The 27,033-nt window shown below is 38.8% G+C and overlaps 1 protein-coding gene across 1 annotated transcript in view; it reads right to left on the bottom strand.

Moving 5' to 3' along the window:
* The window catches only part of LOC143368320 (uncharacterized), a 47,546-nt gene extending 25,064 nt beyond the window's left edge, over nucleotides 1–22,482 (bottom strand). Inside the window, exon 1 of the mRNA XM_076810900.1 lies at nucleotides 22,163–22,482. Within this exon, the coding sequence (XP_076667015.1) occupies nucleotides 22,163–22,185 (23 nt within the window). The 5' untranslated portion in view covers nucleotides 22,186–22,482. The remainder of the gene's footprint in view (nucleotides 1–22,162) is intronic.
* Between the last annotated feature and the right edge of the window lie 4,551 nt (nucleotides 22,483–27,033).

The following is a 27,033-nucleotide window of genomic DNA, read 5'->3' as shown; positions in this document are numbered from 1 at the left end:
TTTGTAGTGAAAATTTTTTTCAAACGTCATTAGTCGCACGATTCTTAATTACATGGTCGAATCCTAAGTTCTTTTACGAAAGATTTGAAAGAAATGGGGAGCAGGATATAATGAAATTGGGAATTTCATTTATCAAATGGTATTCTTTTAATAAATAATATTACTGTAAGTAAACATCTGCAAGTTCGGGGGTAGCTAAATATTTGCAGAAGTAAGAAAATGCATCAACTTGTTTGCAATGCATAGTGTTGAGTCACGCAAATGTAACAAAAGTCTATGGAATGTGATTAAAGCTTGTTACTTTTTATGCTATTGCCATCGTGAAATGATCCCGTTAGTCATCATACAATTTTTCAGTTATTATTCTATTGCAATGTAATAGTTGGTAAGGGATAATTATATGCCTCAGCAAACAGGGGAGATAGTTTCCTGCAGAAGTAGTCCTGGGTCAGCTCGGTGCACTAAGGTTTCGCCACGACCTACCTATCACTTTTAGTGTTCAACGCAACAGCGAAGGCGCTTACTCTTGATTCTTGCAACAGTTCACTTAAAAATGGCACGCTTTTTAACTTGGGTAGTAGCACGAATTCGTTCTCTGCACACTATTGACTTCTGACAAATTATTCAGTGATCGTTGCCAATATTTGCAATTCTTTCTAACACTTTGCAAACAATGGTGGATTCAATCGAGGTGAGTTTCTGAGCTAGTCCTTCAACTACAGATTTTGCATAACAATAGTTCGCCAAGTATCTTCGCTTGGCTCCACAGATCTGCATTACTGTAAAAACGAAACTTTCAAGGTGACCTATATTTCGATGTATTCATTAAAAAAACGTGTTCTCACTTCTGAACCAAGCATCCCCTCCATATATCCATTAAGCGCTTGTAACAAGGTACCCCTAGTAGGGTTCCTAAAAAAAGTATTCCTACTTCTGAACCAGGCACACCCCCACAATCCTAATAAGAAAACATATCCCTACTTCTGAGCTATGCATCCCCACATTCCCTATAACCCTTCGTGGTCACACGGGGTGTTCCAGAAGTATATGTCATCGCCAATATTTCTGAAAATTTTTAGACCTCGATATGAAAATTTGGCGAATTTCAACAAAAAACGCTCTTTTCCACAACTATGTTTTTAACTACAAATTTCGCCATATCAAAATATACATTTCCAGAAAAAGACTATTAGGACACGATTGTATGAGTATTACGAATGTACAATTATCACTGAAAAGTTAAAAGATTCAAAAATACGAAATTGGTGACTCAAAATTAACGTCGGGTTGCACTGAACCCCATGCAAGCAATTTGTCATTATAAGAAGGTGTGACCACGAAGGGTTAAGAAAACGTACTTATTCCCACTTGGAAGCTAACGATCCTCTTAGCAGCTTCACTACAAGAAAGTACTTCCACTTGTACCTAAGCTAAGGATCCCCCGTAGCAGCTTCGCTAGAAGAAAGTATTCTGTAAGCTACACACCCTCCTAAGTAGACCCATTAAAATCCCTGAAAAGTATCCTTAAGCGCTGGCCGATTGAGAGACACTGGTGGAGGAGGCTTTCGATTTCGACTTTCAGCGATATCGCTTATGTAGGTGGGCAGAGGAAGCGGTGGGCCCGGTTGGCCAGCCGCGGGCAAACTGAAAGCAGCCCAGAGAAGACCAGATTCCAGGTTCACCGAAAACCAATCTTAGCTCGTGGGTAACATAGACCCTCTCTTCCCACAGGCATAACTGTAACGATCCCTATGATTCCCCGATGAACCAGCAGCCTCGCCGCTATCAGCTGGTGGGCAACGAAGCATCGATCTTCAAGTCGCACGAGGACCAGGGCAAAATTTAAGCGTCGGCCGGTATCGAGCGACGATGAAATTCCTTTCACAGCTTTCGAAAGCGTAAGAAAGTCGCTGGCTGAAAAGAGAACCTGTTTAATAAGGACACGTTATTTTTCTTCCAGCGAACCACGTGTCTTTCGTTCGTTTGTATGGAAATGTTCAAGTGCCTGGGAAAAACGAGGGGGAAGACGCCTTTGAATATGGATGATTGCTTTTAGCTCCTCGCGTTACCGCTTGCAATTCGCGCTCTCAACGAGCAATCTGCTTCATCGATCTCTCGATAACGAGATGAACAATACTCGGGGGCTTAATTGCGATCGTAACATGACCGAATATGACAGCGAGCGTTCCGTGGGGAAGAATGTTGAACTTGTCACTTTTCTTTCGTGGCCTTAGGACCTTCTCACACGGGACACTTTTGCGCCCTTGTAGACGGTGCTTTTTATAGGCAGTGTGGTTCAGAAATCGCGGTGCAACCGAGGAGCAAGCGATTCCTCGTATAAAAGTAAGTCGATCATGTAGAACGAAATTTTCGAAAAATTTTGAAGATTCCAACCCAGTTGCTGACTAAAATTGGCTCGATTTGGAATGAACACGAAATGAAATGAATTCTCAAGAGATTCCATTTTTACAATCGACTCTCTGGAAAACAAAGTCATTTCAGAATTTTTATTTATTTTTGCACCAGTCGCCTCATCTCACTTAGGGGAGAGTACAGGCCAAATCTAGATCTCGCTTCTACTGTTACATAGTTGATTGCAGTATCTATCGATGGGGAAGCAAATGGATACTATAGTCCTGAGCAACGTATTCCGGCGACGTTCTTTTTTCTTCAATATTACCAGAGTAATTTTAAGACGTTTAACATTTACGCTGGTGTTTCGGACGACAAAAGTTATTTTTTAGGGAATTAAATAATTTTGTTATATTTCGTACATTATTTTTAGACTATTAGGTGTACACGAATGCCCCGATTTTTGCAATTTGCTTTGTATATTATGCATCGAACCTAAAACTATTTCCACGTGCTTGTCGTGGTCAAATCTATTTTAATTTCTTCCTATAATTAAAGTCCTTAGGTTTTTCTTCTTTGTGTTTCTGCCGAAAAATGTCCGAAATTAAGCAGGAAAAGGAAAATGGACGTAGAACGATATTTAAGACAAAGAATCAGTTTTTAAAATAATTTTTACACGATTACAAAACCCATGGCTAGGTACTGGGACATGAAAATTGGGACGCTAGGTGAATCGCGTGAGGTTGGCTATGTATTGGTACATTTACACGTACAAACATTCTTGTTTATTTCACGTTAAATATAAAAAAGATAAAATTTTATTATGTAAGTACTGATGAGAAACAACAAAATCTATATGAGTGAAAAAAGTTCCATTTAAATTATTAATTTTATACACAATATTCATTATACTTTGCCATCATTTCCTTAAGCGGAGGTTCCGGTCTAAAAGTCGATTTTCTTTGTTTTTCGATTGTTCAACCATTCAGGAATGCGTGTTTAAAAGGATTTGTTGAAATTCGTAAAATTCCCGAAGTTATAGGCATTTGAGTAGCGGCAAATGTAAAACTTTAAACGCGTTTTTCTCGAAACAGTGTTCCCAAAACGGTGGGACCTATATCTCCAAAAGTTATTATCCGATTCGACTGAAACATTTTTTAATTTGAAGAATATACTTCTGGCTAGGAGAGAAACCAGAAAAATACAAAAATTGAAAATTTATAATTTTCAAAGGCGTTGAAAGGACGACAAATATAGGGAAAAAGTGATTTCAAACTTCAACTGTCGTTATTTTCTTAAAAAATGTCATTTTTGCATTTTTTTCTGGTATATCCCCTATCCAAAAGTATATTCTTCAAAATAAAAAAAGTTTCAGTCGAATCGGATAATAACTTTTAGGGATACAGGTTCCACGAATTTTGATCAATTTTTTGACGCCTTGACTTTAACGACTCCCCAGTGCCGTCTGCAATGATTAATTACAAAACAAAAAATATATATCTATAACTTAAGACATCCTCAATGCAATGCAACAAGTCCTCTTAAGTTATACGCAGTAGTTTTCCTTTAATTAATTCCTAACGATCACCTATTTTTTGGGGCTCTAGACCGGAACCTCCCCTTAAACGACTAGTTGGTACATTTACCTTACCACCCAGTACGAAACGCCCGGCTTGCACCCCGCGCAAGACGTGTTTTACCGTATGTGGCACCGATATTTTCTGCATCGAAAGTATTATCCCGAAGTCTCCGAATGTGTACTTTGAAAACAAACCAAGCTCGGAGTTCACTGTGTACGAAACTCGCTCGGAAGACCCTGGTCGACCATATTTTTCAAAGTCTTGCACCACTCAAAGTGTTAACTAAATTTCCTCGCCCTCGCTCCTTTTCTCTCCCGCGCCGTTAACACAATCGACAGTCACAGCGGCTTCGTATTTTTATACAGTTTGTTCACCTGCACCACGTTCGGTCGGACGCTCACTTCTCTGCCCGCCGAGGCATAAAACTTTCCTGCCGCCTCGATCGACGGATTCAATGTCAGGAAATCGTTGCCGGCGAACAATTTCCACGCCTCTGCAGTCGAACGCTCGATATTTCTGCGGTCACCGGTTTCCGTCGCTACTGCTCGGCGACTAAACCGTTTACAGTGCCAACGAGACCAGTCGCATTGTCGGGAATTTTCATCTTTGCTTCCTATCTCGCGGCACTTTCACATTCTTATGCAAAGAAGCTCCTGGAGTTATTGCCGCCCCTCCCCTTGCCCACTATTTAGCCAGTAACAAAACCCGTGGATAATGATCCGGGATTTATATTTGAACGGGCACGGCGGTCACTGTGAAAGTTTGATCGAAAGGGAGGGCAGCAATCTTCATTGCTCGCCGGTGATATTTAGTCTTCCAGCTGAGAAATCGAGTTGAATTGTCATTAAACGCTGCCTTTCTCAGCTACTTGCTACTTGCCACAATTAATACTCCGCCTTGTAATTAATTAGCTCGTGAATTGGGATCGGCGTTTTCACTGTATTATACTGGGTGTATAGTAGTGAGTGGTGCAACTGAGAAACAGATGATTCTACGTGTAAAAGCAAATTGAAAATGAAGAGTAAAGACTTCTCTTTTGAGTGACTTTAATCATTTTTTTAGCGACACTGTATATTCTTTCTGTTATTCGTCAATGGAGCTGTGTTTCGAAAGAAACGCTATGTTGAAAAAAATATTGAACAATTAATGGAATGAGTGGTGCAACTGAGAAACAGTTGATTCTACGTGTAAAAACAAATTGAAAATGAAGAGTAAAGTCTTCTCTTTTGAGTGACTTTAATCATTTTTTTAGCGACACTGTATATTCTTTCTGTTATTCGTCAATGGAGCTGTGTTTCGAAAGACACGCTGTGTTGAAAAAAATATTGAACAATTAATGGAACTGAGCACGTGCTGGGCGCAATCTTCTATCTACGGGCACGGTTTACGGATTTCACTTCGCTCGAGCCGTGGACTCGCCACGCCTGCGATTAATAGATATCAATCGACTTGCAATTAAGCCGGGAAGAGGTACCGATTTTCATTCCCTGTTTTTCCGCTCTAGACTTACATGGCTCTTCCGCGGAAGTCGTATTACTGCTTCCTAATCAGGCCAGATCGTTTCCTTTTCTGCGTAGCCACTCGGGAGGCCAACTGCACGCGAGAGGTCCGTGTAAAAAAATTACATTGTCGTCAGCTTTTCCATTTCTCGTGATTAGATCAATTATCAGTAAAATTAACAGTGAAACGAAAATTGCTTCCACGTAACGCTGTGTCGTTCGATACACAGGGTGTATCAGAGATCGTGGTATTCCACAACGTACACTTTGTGGGAGTACAGTCTTTCTCCATCTTTATTCACAGTAGTGGATCGAAAGATAGTTTAAACTGTGAACGGTAAGAGAAATAAGCTAGTTCCGTCGAAAAGGATTTTAGCTTAAAATTTCCATAATTCCAATACCAACTGGGAATGAATTTAATAGGCACACCAACTATTTCCTTTGGAAAAAAGGAATTTTTAGACTGCACGTAATCTATTGCACTCAATTTTATAAAGAAAATATATTATATATATTATTATTATTATATATATATATATATATAATATTTTCTTTATAAAATTTTTATAATTTAAAATTTTTAATATTTTTATAAAGAAAATATATTATATATATATATATTATTATATATATATACATATATATAATATATTTTGTTTATAAAAATTGAGTGCAATAACAAAATGAAGTATTATTATTATCCTTAAAGCTTAGTATCTATTAAATTAGTTATGCAGACATGTGAAAATATGAATTTTGAACTTTCTTTTGATCACCATTTATACATATGGTTATGTTTTATAATACCTACCTCGTAGCTGTAACTCGCCATTACACTCGTGGTCTTCAATCTTGTACAGTTACTGTATTCCCATTCTAACGTGTAATAAAATTGTTAAAAAAAAATAATGTTGGGCGTCAGGATTGTTCACGTCCACCTCGATATTCGGGGCTCTCCAGCAAGCAGGCAAGGCAGCAGGCAATTTTCTTGCCGTTCCGTGCCACGAGTGGTACACGGGCAGCAGTAAATTCAGTGTCAGTGGGTCAACGGAAACTGGAGAAATCTTTCTCCACGGCTGCACACGTGCCTCTCCCTCGGGCGTCTCACATTTTACGGGCCATCGACTCATCTGTCTCCCGTATTGCAAAAACATTGTTATCACAGCAACACGCCGAGCCATCTTTCCAGCCATGCACCTGCCTAGCTGGATCTACAATTCCACTTTTCCTTTTCACTAGTGATGGGTTTAATCATGCTTCGAACGCGCGAGCAAATAGATTCGAGTCAATTTGAACGCGGCTCGAATTTAAGTAATGTATAAAAGCGTCTACATGAAAAGAAAATTTTAAACTCATATCTTCTTAGGAATGTAAGATGCGTGACGCAGGGATGTGTAATGGATAAGCGTGTAGTTTGCTTTCGTTGCTCACAATTCGTTTGAATTGACAAATATATTTTTGAAAGTTGCGAAAGTCGATCAAGTGTGAAGACGTCGAATAAAGTTTAAAAGATTTTCCTGTATTCTTGCACACACGTATGCCACAGAAGTAACTTAACACCAGGGTTTAACCATTATTTTGATATCATTTACCGATACTAGCAACCCCTTCTTCTACGAGATATAATTCTTACTAATTAAACTATCCTCACTTTCTTACATTACAGCTTAAACTTTCTTTTCACCACTACCGGGGGCTTTGAAAGTTTTGGAAAGATCTGAATATTTTAATACCCCGGAAATTTCTCCAAACTTCGAATTGAACGCCCATCGCTACTTCCCATCTTTGTAGCCATGCTCCTCTTCGCCCCCTTTCTTTAAATCGATATTATTCGACGTTCCAGAGGCACTGTTAACTTTCACGTCCTAGCGAGACGGCGAAAAGTGAACGTGCCCCGATCGTCACTTTTAGCATCCTGTTTGCCTTAGAAAGGAGAACATTTGTTTCTTTTTATATAGAAATGATGCAGGGAACTTTTAATGTTCCGCCGTTTGGGTTCGTGTATCTTAGAAATGGTTTCTTTGATTGCTCCTTATCTGATAATATCGAACGCTACCTCGTGGCTAGCGAGGAAAGTGTAAAAAGCGAATAGTCAACCGACATGAATGATACTACACAACTAAATCAGTATTTGTGATCCCCTACAAACATACAAATATCATTACAGTTGAGGAGTGTCTTTCATGCTGTTTTTGCATCACTGTGTCCGTTGTGTGGAATATGAATACAAGAATTTGGGAATGAAGCTCGTGTGTGTTTTCTTAGTTGAATGATTAATTTATGAATTAAGGTATTCAAACTATTACTTGGCTTCTTATTTCGTAATCTTAGATTCATAGCTAAATCGAACGCTATAGAGTGCAAGAGTACTTAGGATCAGTTTGACGAAGTGTTTAAATTACATCTACTGTTACAAATAAATTACCACCACTAATATTTTTTATTATTTTCTTAGAATAGCAGCAGGCGACTAAGGTCACTCTTAGCGAAGCGTTTAAGTCCCACTTCTGAGTGTTTAGAGATGAACATAGATATTTTGGATCTATTGGACCGGCGTTCGAAGTAGAACTCTTTATTTTCCGCATGACCGCCCCATTAATTGAGCTATTCAGGCCACCAACGAGCTCGTTCTCTCTAAAACTAATATTGGAACATGGCGAACGTTTACAGCCTGATCGACTTGACGAACGTGAATCGTCTTTTATTGGACATAAAATTTCATGTTAGAAATAATGGGAAAGTAACACATAACGGTGCAAATACACGCGGTTTAGAATTTTCGATGGAAAGAACTGGTCTGCTTAAGTCTGGATAGGTTCCAGGATCTAGAAATGCAATTTGAATTGCCATCTTTTCTTTGTTCGTCGAGTGTACTGGAATTCGGTTATTCAGAATATATATATATGTACTTTCTCTCCCTCTAGGCTACTGATGAAAAGTTATCGCCTTTTCTAGTCCGCTAGCGAACTTAAGCACTCTGGGTTATACATATGCGAAACTGAAATAGGTATAGCTGTGGCATGAAAATAAAAGAAAAAGGTATGAATCTTGGTTTTGTATATTTACGGAGAGAAAGAACTAGTCTCTTAATTTGTTGGGGTGGAATTCAAATCTGGAGCCTTTGTTTGCCACGTTACTGTTCTACCTACTGCTTTAATATAGGCCGTTAATATATTCATCGTCTGGAAGACCAAGGTTAAAAAATCACGGCTACGTATAGATCTTAGTCAGCTTGGCAAAAAATGTGTCTGTATTTGAGAAGAACGGTACTTGAAAATCGAGTACGTAGCTCGACGTAAAAGGAGAAAGAAAAAGATACAATAAATTCGACTTTTTAGTGACTCTAGCATTGTGCGACCACCTTAAAATAAACTCATACCGTGAACTGGGGTTACTTTGCCCGCCGGGGTGACTTTGCCCACTTTTTTTACTCCGACTAAAAAATTATCATATGATTAAATTCGCTATTGTTTTTTTCGTTTCACTTTGGAGAAATTATTACTATCGATTACAAAACACCACATGTTCTAATTACTTCGCAATAAAATAAAATAAAATAAAGTTTCTCCGAAAAGTGGGCAATGCCACCCCCGCGAGGGCAAAGTCACCCCAGTTTACGGTACATAATAAGAAAAAGATCGAGTTCTGAACAATGAATAGCCTGTTGGATTAAAGGGACCAAGATTAAAACTTGAATGTTCCGCACATGGCTCATTAATTTGAAGTATCTAAATTATTCTAAAACCTCTCCCCACAAATTCCCACAACCCCGAATAAATCATTCGAGAAATGTAAAATAATCTATCACGAACGACGAAGAATTATGATTGAAATGAAATATCCATACACATAATTGTCTTATTAATAATTAACGCGATACTTCATTCGCATCATTGAACCAAAATAAAAATATATTACACATTTTTTTAATCCATGTATTTTCCTTGGCTATCTATGATCTTTTGCCACTTTTTGGCAGAAGTACAAGTAGGTGCAGGAGAAAAGGGCATTTTCGTACACCAGACAGTGGGAGAACAAACTTCTGCAGCGACCAAAAAACACTTAGGTATTCGAAAGTAATCGAATGATGCCCAACTCTTACTAAGCACTATCGATTATCGTAATCCTGGCGACCTTCGATCGCCCCTGTAAAAAGTCGTGCGCGTGTCGAACGGCGCGCAGTCATTTTTTCTGCCGAACGAACGTGTTCGACCGCTCTCGACGAATGTCCCAGAAGCACTTTCACCCGCGGTCATTTCCTCGAGAGCATCGATTTTATTCTCGCCGTGGATGGCCCGTGGCAATTCTCGCCCCTCTATCTATGCCCATTCATGAGGGCGCCCTTCTTCTCGCAGCCTCGCGGCCACGCGGCCTCGGCGTTTTCAGAATCGCGCGCGTTCTTCTGGATCGCGAAAGAACGGGGCGGCAAGGCCGCGTTGTGCAAATCGCGGCGTGCCACATGCTGAGACAACGAAACCAATCAGCTTCCTTTTTTTTTTTTTTCGTATTTCACTTTTTCGCTTGCAATCACTTTAGACGTGAACACAGCGCGAGATTTCTCAATATTTCGAGTTTCTATTGTCCTTTGCGGACGGTGGTAATTTTGGGATTTATATCAAACTCCTTATAAATGTAACTTATGTTACGTCCAATTGGTACTTCTTCTTGAGGGAAATACAGATTCTAGATTAGAACAGTTTTAAGCAAATTTCTGTCTGAGGGTTAAGGGTTGGTTCTGGTTTAAATTGCAGGTCGTAGTTTTCATGGATATTGAAGGGACACTTATAATACTGCTAAGCGAAATCTAAGAAATATTTATCGCTAGAATACAAGACACGTTCCTCTTTGGGGACTAAAGTTTGTAATATTAGAGTTATTTATTTTCTTTTACTATCGTTATTAGTATTTTACTACATTACGTACCAGTGAATGGACATTTTTCATTAAAATGAGTAAAATAAGTTATTAAAAAAAACAATTAATTAATTCGGGACTTCTTTTAATTTCTTGTTTCATATCCAAAGAATTTTTGCAGCACGTGGAATCAATCGCGCTGCAAACATAATTTTATAATAGTGTTCATTAGCCTTAAGTATTCATTTATTAGTGCGTTTATCAATTTTAATCGCTAGAGCTTATTAGTGTTAGTATATAAATTATTTATCATAGTTTCCTTTATTTTACCAATTTTAAGTAAGTACTGAAAATATAAATTCTATGCAAAGTGTAGGAATTCGTGGATTTCGACGTGAAACTACAGTTGCGCTGGATGTATTGCGTTCTTCAAATGAACTTTAGCAACGATTTTAATAAATATTGCTTAACATAACAAGGCCTTCTTTCGCTTCTTCGTTACCTCTACAGTAATGTTATGAATCCCAGAGATAAAGAAATTGATCCTGACGAACTAACCCGAAGCTTTTATTAGCGTTACAACATTTCGCGTGAGTAAATAAAAGTGAAAGCGAGGGAATCAAAGATTCCGCGCGTTCGTTAATTTTTATGTAACTGAATATTATAAGCGAATTTTTTTACCGCGGTTTTACGGCTGCTGGGGATATCGAATTTCGATTACGCAATTGGATAAACGGGCAAGAGTCGTTTAGCACGGGAGCCGTGAAAATTATTCTCGCATTCTCCAAATTTATTTTTCAATAGAATTTAAAGATCAATTTTTAATCCCCAAACCTGCGGGCAGGTTTCTTAAATAAGACACAAATATATAACAGAGAATAGATCAATATGGTGTCCCATTTTAATTCGCTCATAGAAATTGTATGAAAAAATATTTTGAACGTCAGTTGAAGGATCATAAGAAGGACATGGTGGATATTGCGTCTTCACAGATGGCAGCATTTCAGATATTTGAAGGTCGTTCGTCATTTCTTTTAAATGGAATCGTATACTTGTTGGAATGGAATTTCAATTTCAGCAAAGCATAATCAATGACCTTTACCATGCGAGATTTCACAGTCGTTTCCTTAATAAAATTAATGTTATAGGTACTGAATGAATTATTTTTAACGGTGATAATCGAAAGGATGTCCTTCAGCGTCTAGGTACGTACAGATTCACTGACGTCGAAAAACATTCAAAAGGATTGTGTGAAAATTCACTCGAGGTAAAATTACTTAAAACACAAAGCAAATGTATTTGAAATAATGAAACGTTAAAGTACCTTGATATTTTTGTTATCCTAGTAAATAAGGAAAACGAATAAAATAAAAATAAAATAAAGAATTAGCAGCCACCTTGAAGAGTATGAATTATGTAAATTTATAACGTCTCCCTAAAAACTCTTAAATTTTTATTTAAATTATTTCTTTCACTAATAATCTCGACATTTACCTGGATTGATTAAAATGGAACATTTGGTAAAAAATAAACTAAATAAATATGCAATCTTAACATCTTCCAACTGAATGTATTAACAAATTAACCATTATAATACAATTATAATCGTTACATTCACCCTTCCCTTTCCGTTTAATAATTATACACTTCGAAGCTGGCGATCGAGGATATATCGAACGAAATGTATCCACTGAACAATAGGCATTATCAACTTATTCAATCAGATAATTTCAGTGTACATAATTTTTTAAATTCCAATCGATTGTGTTCCAACCTTGCTTCACTTACAGCACCGACATTTAACCAGAATAAATTATCATCCAATATGTAGCTGTGGATACAAAGACGTCCCGAAGGAAGGAAACGAAGCTGGAGTCATCGAGACGAAAGAAATTAAAAAGTATTACGAGCTTACGAAGAAAACCAAACTGTCTTCACAGCTTGTGTGTGAACACGTGTTAAAAATGTTTCTCCGAAATGAAAAAGGAATAAAGAGATTTTCTTGCATTATCGAATAGAAATTGAAATTTATAAGGGACTTCGAATAAAAATGGATTATATCATAGAAACTTTCGTTATCTGAATTCTTTATGTAAGAATTAATTACGCTCAAAGAAATTGTTTTAATAACTGTCTCGAAAGTTGTTACCTTAATAACGAAAACAAATCGGGAAACAATGTTATGTATTATTTTTTAAATTCCTGTTCAACATTGTTGGTATGCAGAAGTGAATATTACTCCGAAACGAATGATCAGGGTAAATCATGTAAAATTTGAAATGGGGAGGGAAGAGTGAGAAAGAAAAAGCTGAAAAGTGTCGTGCACATGGGAACGAGAAAGGGAAGGATCGTCGTTAAATGTCGTTCTCCTTGACTTCATCATCTTTAACATCGTTATCCTCGTTACGCACGCTTCTTACCATAATCATGCAAAGAGATACAGGTGTGACAATAATTTACGTAATTCTCCCCGTTCTTTTTCCTCTCCTCCACATAATTGGACGAAGTCGTTGTTCTTTAGAGGCAAATGTCTTCTGAGTATCTAAGAGCGAATAATGAAATAAAAAAATAGCATGCTTTCTTTCACGTTCAGTTATAAAAGATAACGAATTACTTCCCCATGTTGTCTATCCCACCCATAAAAAAGGGTTAACATATATTCGCGAATTTTGCAGTTAAACACTGTCTGAAAATATTTATTCAATGCCCAGAAAATCGTGTAGAGGGCACAATTTTCAATCGCTTCGAATTCAAACATCTTTCACCATCATTTCAATTCCCTCTCCCAATTTCTTCATCTCTTCCTGCCATTCCCTAATTTAAACCTTCCATGCACAAATTCATTTCCCAGTATCAAAATTAAGCGGGGTTTAATAAACTTTCTTTTCACTTATCGGGGCTAAATTTTCATGAAAGAAAAAGAAAGCAAAACTGGAAATGGTGGCTCGTTTCAACGATTGTACGTGAATTTGGAGAAGCCTCGGTGGGAATCCAAATGTTAATCCCGGATGTTTGGTCACGGTGACAATACTTATCCGTGGAACTGACCTATCACGAGTCAATTAAAAAAAAATCCTCGTTGCTGTTCAAGCACCGCGCGGTAGGTCGCCACAGTCCCCAGGCACGGGTCAGTTGTAAGAATTAAATGTAATATCGATGTTCAATCGGATGTTGAATGAATATTAAATTCTGTTTTAATAAACGAATCTCTTACAGTATGTTCTACTATTGTTTGCTTGATCTTTACATCGTGTAATTGTGCTTTCTGCTATTTAACAATTTTATTTATTTAATTTTATTTCCAATTTCTGCGACATTTCTAGAATCGTGAGCGTTATAAATCGTTATTGTGTCCTCGCCATAAACAAAGGAACTTCTACGCTATCCGCGATCAGCAATTTCATATGCACTAGCCCAATATTCCGATGCACCATGTTTCCCTTCGATTTCTAATTATCCTCCGCGGCAGGTACTTGTACCCGGACATCCGTATCCCATTAGCCTAATAGCGAAGATTTCAAGATCGAACGCTTCGGAGGCAGTTCGTTGGGAGACCGTAGAAGGCAATGGCCACGGAAGGAGAAAGCAGGACCTATTCCTGAAGGTATTAGCCGAATCGCAATTATCTCTGCCCGCGATTCGTTATCAGCCGTTCTTGGCAATGCGGTGCCAGTTTTTTTTTAAACGATTTTTTCTTATCGTCGAAACACGTCGATGCCGAAGAGCACAGATTCGAGAATGTTTAACGTGAAAGGAGCAGGTTGCGCCGCGCCGATTCCACCTTCGACAGAGAAAGTAACTCGCGCTATCCTCATTTCCGCGGGAGCGCGGTAATATTCGTGAAGAAGTGGAGGCTTCTTCCTAATGTCGATTCTGAAATAGAAATTTGAAGGATGGCGGAAGTAAGTCGTTTAGTACTGTCGCACCAAATGTATTTGTATCTACTTAGTCTTCGTTTATAGAGGCTTGCAGAAGATTCCGTTCGGTTGCACGTTGACTGGATTAAAGAGCTTTGAATATTATTTCCCCATATGAGCTTATAGGATGATAAACATTGGATGGCTCCGAGACACTTAAGTCATTTGAAATTACTGCGTTATTTTTATATGAAAAAATGTTTCTCCACTTCTTGAAATATATAATAATATAGCCTGAAAGTTTTATGAAGATTGCACGTATATTTTCCCTACAAAAAATTCCCAAAATGAAGCTTGATTTCTGCCGATTACACCAGCTTCCCCCTTTAACTCTTTAAGTGCTAGGAGCACGTATATGCATTCCTTCAGAGCGTGTAGTGTGTGCGGGAAACGTGACTGGTGTTTACCTTATTACATTTAAAGTTTTGCTGCTTTTCGAGGTAAGCTTACTGCACTTTGCTTTTATAGATGTACGTCGCGTTTATTTTTGCTATCATAGTAGTTAAGAAATTCATAATTTTTCGTGATATAACTTTTGAAATACGTTAAGGGGACTCTGTGGAATATTTCTCTGCCAGAATACCTTAAATTCGGCATGGCATTTGGGATAGATACCGCACTATTAATCGAGATAGATGCCGCACTTTTATGCGGGATTGTTACCGTGCTGCGTCGGAAACTAAGTCGACTAAATGATGTTCTGGATGTTTAAAAAGAGTTTTAAAATAGATACCGTGATATCCCAAGGCAAATTATTTATTTTTAATGACAAATCTAGTAATCTAATCGTATTTTGTGGACTTTTTACATTTTATTTATATTTTATGCGTAATGAATGTGAAAGATTGAAGAAAAGACAATTAAATTCAGAGAAACAGAAATAATAACTGTACCTATTTATTTTTCCAATTTCATTGTATTTTATAACTGTATAAAGTAAAAATATGTTTCTTTCTACTTTGCTTTTACTATTTTTTTTTTTTAAATAAAAAGTTAAAATTAACAAGTTCAAATGGAAAATTCAAAGTGTTTTGAAATGTGGCATCGCGCTCGGAAGTGCGACGTCTCTCCCAACAAAAGGATGTTTTTGGTTTTAACTTTTTAAGGCTGATAAATATTAAAATTTTGATTTTCTTCAACGCAAGTAATACAATGGAAACTTTTTCCAAGGATAGATATTATTCGTACTTGAATATCTTGTGCTGTTTCCATCGCAAAATTTAGACACGGTGACAATTTTGCTTAAGGAGTAATGCCACTGTAGAGCCCGGAAAGGTAGCCTGATTTTGAGAATTTTTTATGCGAGTATAGTGAATAGAATACAAAATCTGTTTGGAGGCCTTTATTGTACATACCTTGAAGTATAATCACAATTTTTTTAAAAAATTGTTTACACAAAATGGCGGCGCCTCACCTCAGCTAAAGAAGCTTCTTCTGAAAAACAGTGTTCCGCGGCCGGTAAGATTTCTCCTTCAATTTTTGACCCAGAACAAAAAACCAAATATTTTTTAGTTCTATATAAGATTATCTCGGCAAGAACACGAGTAAATGAAAAAATACTGTATTTTGTAAGAATGCTGCGTGATTGAACAAAAAGTGACGTGAAAAATTGTTGAAACGTTTTGTTCAATCACGCAGCATTCTTACAAAAAACAGTATTTTTTAATACCCTCCTGTACTTCCCGAGATAATCTCATATATAATTAAAAAATTATTGGTGTTTTGTTCCAGGTCAAAAATTGAAGGACATATCTTTCCGGCCGCGGAACCCTGTTTTTTTTAGAAGAAGCTTCTTTTGTTGAGCTGTGGCGCCGCCATTATATATTTAAAATTTATTTAAAAAATTGTGAACATACTTCAAGGTATGTGGAATAAAGGCCTTCAAACAGATTTTGTATTCCATTCACTATTCTCGCTTAAATAAATCTCAAAATGAGGCTGCTCTTCGGGGCTCTACAGTGGCATTACCCCTTAAAAGGCAAAGCAACTCTGCCATAATTACCCTATATCCAAAACATGAAAAGGGCCTTCCATCTTTTACTTACTCGCGACTGATATTTCCGCTACATACACCCGTCAGATCCCACGTTGATTTAAAAAAAATAACACAGCAGAAGGTAGAGTGAATTTATGCGTGACTATCATACAAAATACCAGCCGTCCAGCATAAAAGTGCTTTAACCCACGGTCAGCCTAAGAAACTCACCCCGTCTACCGGTGTTACGGTTACTGTCCCACATAGCGAACGTTATGACGATTAGTAATCTAATAATGCACGTGCTCGTTCTACCGTAAATCCACTACGGTTGTAAACACAGGCATCCTTAGCCGAGTGCAACGTCCTTCGACCGTCTCGTTTCCTCCGACGGCGTCTTCGGGTTTCACTGTCCCCCAGTGACAGGAAATTTTTCAAACGGCACAACAGCAAAACGCGGGGCAAAAATTACATCTTACCGAACGGAACTCGATGGTCGGCGAACAGTACCGTGGCTGCGGTTAAATCGCGCGCTATTGCAAAGAAAAAAAGAAGCAGCTTTCCGCGATAACTCGTTAATCATTTCGCGGAATTCAGTCTTTTTCACTTATCACGCATCGACCGTCGGTTCGTTGAACTACGTGTTAGTGTGGTTTCATGCTTCCTCTGTGCCGAACCATTTCCTCTCAGTATGCAGTGCTTTCGAACGAAAGGGCGCTGAACATTGTAGAATCGCGCGAGTAATCGGGTTTTAGGCACACCAGCTGCCAAAAGTTACCGATCACTTGCAGATTTTTAGTAAAATCAAATAGCAACTGTCTGAATTGAAAGTTCACACTGTTCACTTACGACTGCTATGTTCTTGATTTTAATAAATTTTAATATATCATCGTGTGAATAAGATATTTAAATTTGTTTGTTTAAAGAGGGAATCACTGATTGCGTTAATACACAGAATTATCTGAAAGTTTTGGTTAGTGTATGCGAAAATTCATGACCTTGGCCCTGTTATCGCGTTTAAGTTTGACAGGAATGGATAATTGGAGCATCTTGACTTATTTACAATATGCAGATCCAATTATTTTTAAGAGTATGAAGTGGGTTTTTAAACGGGAAAAGGGGTGGTAAATTGAATTTTTAATAGAATACGATGCTTGGAATTATTTGAATCATTTACGTGATAAGAATAATAGATAATATAGTGTCGCTTTAAATGTAATACATTACGATGTCCAAAATTGAATAATTCGTGTCTGCTCGTTTTCGTATAAAATCACTTCCGCTAATTTTGTTCTCCACAACATCCTACGACATGCAATTTCCGTTTCCTCGTAAGTCATCGTTTCGTACATATGATACTATGTATTTACTTAATGATGCTTCTTATCATATCTGTGACTTGTTTAATAAATTTAATCAGAAGCTTCTAAAGTTACTTATTGTTAGATTGAGTTTCAATTTCATGGTGGGCCAAACCTTTAGTTTAAATGATACCGCGATTTATGACGAAGAAAATCATTGTAATTCATCAGAAAACAATACAGTTACTATTACTACACGGACATTTAATCGTGTGCAGGATAAAAACAAGCCGAACGGAATCCTTCAAATTTTTCCGAATTTATTAATAAATCTGCGTCTTGTTAGCACTGTGGAGTGAAAAACAAGTGATTTCGGGGAACAGTACTTGTTTTCAAGTATTTCGCTTGCAACGTAGCCATCGATTTGCACTGACCTTAAAAATTCAGCTCACATTACTCATCGTTTGCACATTGCGACCCTGAGATTTAGTGTTTCTTATTAAATTCTTGTAATTTCCCGGTTAAAGTCCTTGGAAAACTTCACGAACTTGACGAGCTTATCTTCTTCCTTTTTAATTGCGAATTTTATCTGACGTTGTTCACCTTATTTGCCAGAATTATTTGCGATTAAATGAACCTGGCAGGTTTTATGTCTTTATGTGGCAACTATTTATGGACAATTAATTGAATTTGATGGTTTATAGTCACTGACAGATCAGACGTGTCATTACGTTCTACAACTGCAAATTTTGCTTATACTTCGTCGCTTATGCTATATTATAGGTACTATAGGTTTGTTATTACAATAAATATACTCGTTATAATTTTATATGTAAGTAATTTCGTATTTTTGAAACGTGGATTATACTCACTCGATGAGATTACTCTGAATTCCTTATTCCCAAAAATTTCGATAATATTCAAATGACAAAGAACCTACAACGAATTATTGCAAAACTGTAATTTAACATTTAATCGAAAGACTGTATGCAATCCTGAAACTCTATTTCCTACGATAAATCGAGTTTCCAACGCAGTCGAACTTGTAATTATCGATGCATTGTGTAATTCAGGCGCGGAGAAGAAAGAAATTCGAGAAAAACAATTATACGTTTTTCAGCGACTACTTGAGCGTGACGTTAGGCAGTCCAGCGTGCTTTGTGTGGATTTAATTGAGAAACGAAGGTAAACAAACATAAATACATTGTGAAAGCACTTTGTGCTTAAATGCTTGATAAGAAAAAATAGTAAAACTCACTACCCCGATAACCAGGGAAGACGAGTTAAGTCGTTGTTCGAAAATTTCTACACGCGTTAATTTATTACAAAAATTTAAAAAAAAATCTTGTATAATAAAAGTACCTAATGCATTAGATCATAATTATTATGTATGTTACATTTAAATGAATTGGCTTCTACTCATTTTTAAATATATTATTTTAACCCTCGGAAGGCCTACGTTTATAGCAACCGAGGTTCATACGCATTTTTCTTTTTCTATCACTTAGAAACGTGATTGTTTTCTTATAATTGATACTTCAAGGTTCGAACTCTACAGATGGATTTTTTTAATATAAATTACAATATGCGTCAAAATTGATCCAGACACGACTCTTCAAGGGTTGGACAGACTACTTAGAGATATTTCTGTTCGAGAATTGACCAAATTGACGGGTCAATAGATTATCAAAGCATTCCTAGAGTCCTGTTAATTGGAGAAATATTTGAATTATAATACTGTGTATTTAAATGTATAATATGTGCACACTGGTAACATTTGAAGTACGAGACATACAAATTTCTAAACTAGGATTACTTTCAAATACGCGCATCTGCACCTTGAATCCAACAATTTCTTTCCTTGAAGTGACAAACAGTTCGCGCGTAAATTAAGTCGTTTAATAGCAATTCAATGAATTCCATCTATTTTCAGTAGTGAACATTAACCATTCACCGTGCTTCCTTCCCCGCCGTACATTTCACGGTCGAACAAAGAATCCTTATTTACCAATTATTATAATTTATTGCTCGGAAAGTCGCATGATTCAAGCCAGTGTAATTCCCTCTAACGAGAGAATCCTTTTCATTTAATCAAGTCCTGGCTACTTTTACGATCTAACGGATGTATTTGTACGCAAATGCATGGGCGCTGAATAATAAAAGCTTCGACGTTCATCTTCCCTTGCGTCCGCCATTTACGAATCAATTAACTCGCGCGCGAGCAAACGTGGGCAAATTTCATTTGAAATCGAAACGAGTGAATCACGATTTGAAATAACATTCCAGTATTCCTTTTACAACGATAGTCTTTGGAATTAAGCAAAGCATTAATTTATTGCAAGTACATACTTGAGATTCCAAGTATTAACATCTACGTGACTATCCTTCGTGTTCTTCCTATCACCTATTCCTTTTTCCATTGTCATCTTGTGTAACATTAGCGCAGTAAAGAGTGTCTTCAATGTTTATAATTCATCTGTATTTAACGACGTTTTAATTCAGTACGATTAATAATTCCAAACTTACTTCCTATATTGAAATGCAGAATTTTATATGCAACCCCTGAGAATACAGTTAAATGTTACGTTGGAAGAATATTTTCAGCGATTTTATTTGACAGAAAACAATTCTGATTCTGTGTAAAAATTAATTATATAAAGTTCGAGGAATACTGTATAGCGTCCTGCTGTAAGTAATCCTCGAAATATGGAGTGTTCCAGTGGGCTACGACAAGTCGTCCGCGTCTGACCAATAGCGGCTCGTACTACTTGCACTCGAAGTCCGACTTTATCGCTTGGAGCAGGGGAATAATTAGTGCTGCTCTCCTTAGCGTTACATCGAAATTCAATCGTGTTTTAAAAACTTCTGTCTTCCGTTCTTTTGCAAATAATAATGTAGTAACGATAATTAACCATTGATAATGTAGAAAAGTGTTACGTGGCGTCTGTGCGCGATTAAGTGGTTCAATTACAGCGATCGATGGGTAATCGATCAGCGATTATCGCGAGGGATCTCCACTGACAATTCTCTTGGTGTTCGATCCAAGATGATTTGCCGGAAACTTGCTAAAAGAGACATTCATTTACGAAAGCATTATGCTTCTATCCCAAAGTTCTCGTTAAATTAGGGGGAAATGCAAGGTTCTGAGCTTGTCATTGTGGTAATAAAAGAGATTTCGACAGGAAACGAAAGACACGAGGCAAATTATTATTACTGCTGTTAACTGGTTAGTGCTTTTACATATTTGTTCAAAACGCAACGAGAAAGTCGAAGTGACACACAAACGAATTTGTTTTCACATGTTCCTGTATTTGCACTTGGATGCTTATAAAGTTGTACAGAATGATAGCAGAGCTTTAAGTGGCCTGGAGAACATGTAATCAAATAAGTTCTAAAAGTTGCGACAATTTGATTACTCTGCTGTCTAATTTAACAACAAAAGACAGGACTCGCAATTAGGATTTCACATTGGCCTATAGTAATATCGATGCATAATTATGATCGCGTTTCAGTGATACTGAACATCCCACCTTAGCCAGCATAAATTTAAAAAATTCATATTCAACCTTTTCAAGAAATAATCTATACTTATATAAACGAAATTCCGCGACGTAAGGTCTGACAAGAGAATAACCGAGTAGTCGAAGAAAACACAGTTTCCTAAGCTGCACGAAGCACCGTTTAATAAATTCTAGCTCTCCCTCAGCAACATTAAGCTGCAAACTTTAACTTGTAGAAAATAGTGAACCGCAAACCGCAACCCTCAGGCTCCTAACATAACAGGATAACCTTCGCAGTATATAGAACCGCGAATTAAGAATTCCTATCAGCAAAGAAGCATTTGGTAACATCCTATACACTCTACGCTCCAGTCATTCCAATTTAATTCCTCAGTTGGTACCCAGGCTAACTATATCCCAAAGAAATCACTTTACCCGCGTAATCGCCGATGCTACTTTCGATGCATTTATACGCTCGGTTCGCTCCTCCGCGTCGTCCATCTTCGTATGGTTTTGTGGGTCAATCAGAGTCGCTTTGTTCTTCACAGAAACACTGCTCCTTTCGACACGCGCCTGGTGCAGCTCCGACGGCTCGGCCGGTTTGACAACCGAAATCGTTTCGTTATGCGGGCCGTATCATCCTCCCGGTCTCATGACCGCGAACAGTTACTGCACGGTGGCTGTCGGTGAACAATTCACCTTCCGCCGTTGTAACACGGCCCGCCTTTATCGGCCACGTTATCTGGACGCCGCTCGGTAAGGGTCGAGCGATTCGTGACTCGAAAATTTGAAAAACGAATTCATTAACTTTCACTTTTGAGAACGTCCACTTCCTGCCGCGCAGTCGGATCGCGGTGCGATTCTCATTCCACGCACGCGCGACCAGCGAATACCGGGACGAGCAGAAATATCTCGATACCGTGAACCCCGGCATAGGCGCGCGCGCGCTTGCATCGCGAAGCATATATACATGACATTTCTAACTAAGCTCGCGCATGTTAAACGGCTGACCCGCCGAGTCGCCTCAATGGACGTCGAATCTTGAGCAACGCGAGGATGATTACAAGCTATGCGCAACAGGTGGCTGGGGAGGCCAGTCCCAGGCCAGGCTCCGATACATGCCCCTGTATCGAGCGGTTTCGTCGATCATCGCCGAGTGAGTGGCTGAAGGGGACGATTCTTACCTGAACGAGTCGATCCTCCCCATCTCGGTCAACAAGATTCCACCAGCTACTCTTGCACGACGACACCGTGGACGTTCGGATCCCCTGCGGTCGCTGAGGGATCACTGCGCGTATCGAGGAGCCCCGCGTCCCCGTCGCTAGACTGGCAACAGCGGAGAGAGACGAACGGGTGGAGACAAGTTGGCGTGCAAAGGCAGCGAACAAAAAAAAAACAAAAAAAAAGGAAGAAGGAGAAGAAGAAGAAACACTTTCTTCTATCGTCGTTGTTCAGGTGGTGATGCACCAGTCGTGCAGCGTGCACGACATCGAGCCACGCGACGGTCCGGCGGATACTGAGCTCTCGGGGCCCGCGATAGCCTCTTCACACGGACGAGTGAAAGCGAGAGGTGCCGCGAGAGGCACCGGGCGAACAACGACGAGTCACGAGCCCGAGCAGGAAAGAGGAAGACGGAGGATCGAGGGGGACGAGAGAGAAAGCGTGATTCCTCGGTCACGTGAAAACAAGGAGACGCTTATGGGGGGCCCGTTGGCGGGCGGCAGAGCCGACGTGGAGGACAGACGGTGGTGCGGCGGAGGCGCGAGGACGCTTTGGTCCTCCGTTACGTGCAGAGGACAACGAGGAGGACTGATTGAAGCGAGCAAGAAAGCACGACGTTGCAATTACGCTCCGAGAGGGAAGAACAGTGTAACCCAGTGGGGGGGGGGGGAGGGGGCCCGAGCGGCGGGCTCAGGGAGAGAACGGGTGGGAGTAGGTGGTGGTGGCCGCGAGAACGGTGCTCTTCTCGCGGCCGGCGCGGCGATTCAATAGAATGATTTAAAGCGAGAGAGAAGGCACGATGCTGCCGGTCACGTGAAAAACGGGAGGCGCTTATCGGGCGCCGGCAGGTGGGCCAGAGACGGAGCGTGCGACGGCGCGAGAAGGACAGGGCCCCGGAGGCGCGCGAGCAACCGGGGAGCACGACGGGTCCTGTCACGTGCGAGGAAAACCGAGCCAAACGAGTCGCGACGACGGGGAGTGGAACGACGGCGAAAGCACCACGCGGAAGGAACCCGCTGATACGCGCCAGGTTCGCCCGCTTTTCAGACGGATTCGAGATCTCGAGCTGCTCTCTCGGCCGACGCTGACCGCTCGCAGCTTCTGGGTACTAGGTTTGGGAGTGTCCGAGTAATTGCCTTTTAATATGACTGTATTTGAATAAGTATAGCAGTTTAATGTAATGCATATTTCGGGAATTTGTTATTAGTAGTAGATGTCGTAAGTAGTTTAATGTAACCAATATTCCTTGGATATTAACCCTTCGACAATTTAACCCGTGCGGGGCATGGGCAGAAGAAAAAAGAAAAAAGGGGGTAGCTACTTGTAAAACATGCTTTTTTTCACTTTTTATTATAAACGGAAATATTTTGCAACATAAGAAAATATACACGTTTCAAACTGGAATTTGAATGTTTTTAAACTGTCAAAGAGTTATGATACTCGAATATTTCGATATTCTCCCTCGGAATGTTTCTTTGTATGTATATAATTAATCGAGGTATAATTCAGTATTTGTTGTGAATATTCAAATATTCAAGTGTCGATCTAATGCGAATGGTATATGTGAATAGAGAAAAATTTGACGAATAGCTCCAACCCTACTTGGGACGCGACACTTTCAAGAGATCGCCTCTGGGGAACATTTTTCTCCGATCACTTTCTTTTCTTCTCCTTTCCGTGGTCCTGTTGATTCAGAAACTGAGATCGACCTTTTGTCAATGGTTTGGCGAAAGTCATGAATTAAATTTCGAGAAATCGAGCGTCATGTATAAGAATTCCATTTACTCCGTCAACTTCGCGTTGCACATTTACAGGTAGGGAGACTCTGACATTCTAAGCGGAATCTTCGAGTACTGTGCCGTGCAGAGATGTAATGACTAACCTAGTACTCACTTATGTGGTACGTAAAGGAATATCTTTGATGTTATAAAGCACCAAATATGTCTGTTAGAAAACTGCATTTATTTGGCAAGCATCCTACTCACCCCCAAGATTTAATTTGTCTGCAAGACGGTCAAAATCGCTGCCAACTTCATTCCTCATTACCTTTACAACGTTGCTATGTCTCTGGAAGGCACTATAGGTACTTACACAGTTACTGGAAATATTTATTGCATCACTCGAATATACACGTTATCACTTATACCTCTCTCTTTTATTATTAGTATTAAAAAAAAATATTATTGCACGATATGTGTAGCTCACTGTCTTGGCCAAAATAAGTTGGATACGAATCGTTTTATCAATCATATTGCTATGGAAATTCTGCGTGCTGCGTAAATTTCAGAGTGGTGCTATCAATATTTCCAGTAGTACTGTAGGTGTCTAATTGTCTCTCAACAACGATGTGGTATTGTTCGATCATTTTTGGCTAACGTCAAACAATACCACAGACAATGCAGCATTCAATTGTTTGTAGTTGTTCCGGGTAGTCGGGTACCCGACGGGTCAAAAAGTAATCACGAGTACGCCAGAATTGTATTCGAGATCTGCGAAATGATTTTTCCAAATTGTGGGCGACTGCAAGATCCCTACGTGGTGCACTTGATGATACATTATATAGGATGTGTGTAAAATTATATAGGATGTGTGTAAAACCATCGATGAAATCGTAGAACTGCAAGCACTTGTCCTTACAGATATCACGAGCAGCAAATAAATAATTATTCGTCACTCATAAATACCAAACGATACTGTGAAGAGATATCTACCACAGATATAAATTTTCATGTAATTTTAAAAATAAACATCCGCTTCAATTTCACCCTATGCATTGAGAAATTACACAGCTTCGTTTAAAAAGAGAGCGCCAATGACACTGAATACTTGAAAACGTTGAACTTGAGAAAAATCTGTAATAGCCTTTCTATTATTACACCTCCATTTTTCATCCCAACAACTTTTAGTGTCGTCTCTTTTGCATAAATTTAAGCGCGACAAAGATCCTCGTGTCACTTGAGTCAAGTGGGATCCAAGATTATTTTTAGTCATCCCACCTTGCAGAAAACGATCTCACCCGGACCTAACTACTCTCAGCACAATAAAAAAGCGCCCATAAAAATTTGAAAACCACAGACTTATTTACATAACTCTCTATTACTGAAATTCTAGAATCTTGATAAATATTTCATGACTCTACGTAGAAAGTAACAGATGGGTACATTTTAATTTCATTTCACCAACATCATATTGTAAAACAAAGGTCTGCGATTCCTATGTTAAAATAGTTGAACTGACAATGAATTCTGTAGTACTTAACCCTCTATACTCGACATGTTTAGGAAATTAAAGATTGCGCATAAATTAACAGGTGCACTTTAATTTCATCTCATACACATTTTACTGTAAAAACGACTCTTGTGATTTCTATTAACAATAATTCAATATGGAACTTTTCTGAATTAGGTATGTAGCCCCTGCAATATTTATAAAGTACAGATGATACGATACGTTATACAGGGTTAAAACAGCTTCATCAAAAAGTTCGCACCGCTGTTGAACAGACGTAACTCAAGAAGTTTCGATGGTTTCCCTTTTAAACGACACTGACGTCATTTGAAAGAAAAAGCATCAAACCTCTTGAGCTGTGTCTATTTGACAGCCGTCAGAAGCGCTGCGAACTTTTCGACCAGCCACCAGAGCTTGAAACGGTTCCGAAAATATCTGTTTAAAACTGTTATATAAAGGTTCTGATTAAAACGGTATTGGAGAACTTTTATTCCAAATAACTGTTATGAAGAGCCGAAATTTCCAACTATTATCTGTTTCGGTTACGATTCCTATTTCCCTCTTCGTATCAGTTCCATAACTGTTATTTTTTCGGTTCTCTATCGGTTCCGAAACTGTTCCAGAATCCATTCTTATATTAACTCCCTATTCTGAATAATATACTGTGTGTGAATATAAAAAATATGCAGCTGATTTATTTATTTCAACGCTTTATTATATATGATATGTATAAATGTTTCTTCTTTTTCTATAAGGATTTTATACAGAATATGCACATATACAGTAATCTGCAGCTACGATAATTAATGATATCAATTAGGGAAAAGTCGATACAAGAATTGATTCGAGAACCGTTTCGGAACCGATATACAGGGTGTCCCACTAAGGAGTGGACAGCGCGATATCTCTTAAAGTATTGTCGATAAAAATATAAAAAAAATAGGGAATTGCATGGTTCGAGGGGGCCCATTTATTAGCGCGAACGAATTTTGTTTTCGATTATTATTTTAAAAGATACGATGGTCAAGTTCGGTTTTTCAAATGGAACTATTTTTTTTGAAGACCTGAGTTGATAGTGCGTTCCAAGACAAATTCAATAAGCTTTAATGTATACACTTTATTTCCACTGGTTTTTAAGATATTGCGCTTGCAAATTTACTGATTTTCACTGCAAGAAACCCCTCTGGAATGGTAAAAACCGGGGACGGTCTTACTGGCGCCACGGGTGGCACTGCCTGTTGAAATGGATACTTACCTGCCAAAGGTCTACGCCAGAAATAGCAGGCCCAAAGGCTGGACAATTCTTTTCCGTCAGAAATGCTACTTAGGTAGGTACATTTGCGGTATCGAGAAGCGCATCGTTACTTTTATTTCGCACTTGCTTCTACGCTCAGATGGCCGGTTCTTTTGGGAGGGATGCCTAGTTGGATTGGTTAGGTTAGGAGGAGTAAAAGTTGCTAGACTAAATTTCAACCATGGGGAGCAGATTGTGTCAAAAGAAAAGAATTGTCCAGCCTTTGGGCCTGCCATTTCTGGCGTAGACCTTTGGCAGGTAAGTATCCATTTCAACAGGCAGTGCCACCCGTAGCGCCAGTAAGACCGCCCC

Source organism: Andrena cerasifolii, chromosome 1 (genome assembly GCF_050908995.1).
Source record: "Andrena cerasifolii isolate SP2316 chromosome 1, iyAndCera1_principal, whole genome shotgun sequence".
In the NCBI taxonomy this organism is placed as follows: domain Eukaryota; kingdom Metazoa; phylum Arthropoda; class Insecta; order Hymenoptera; family Andrenidae; genus Andrena; species Andrena cerasifolii.
The sequence above is the reverse complement of the archived record's forward strand: the minus strand, read 5'-3'. Positions and strand labels throughout refer to the sequence as shown.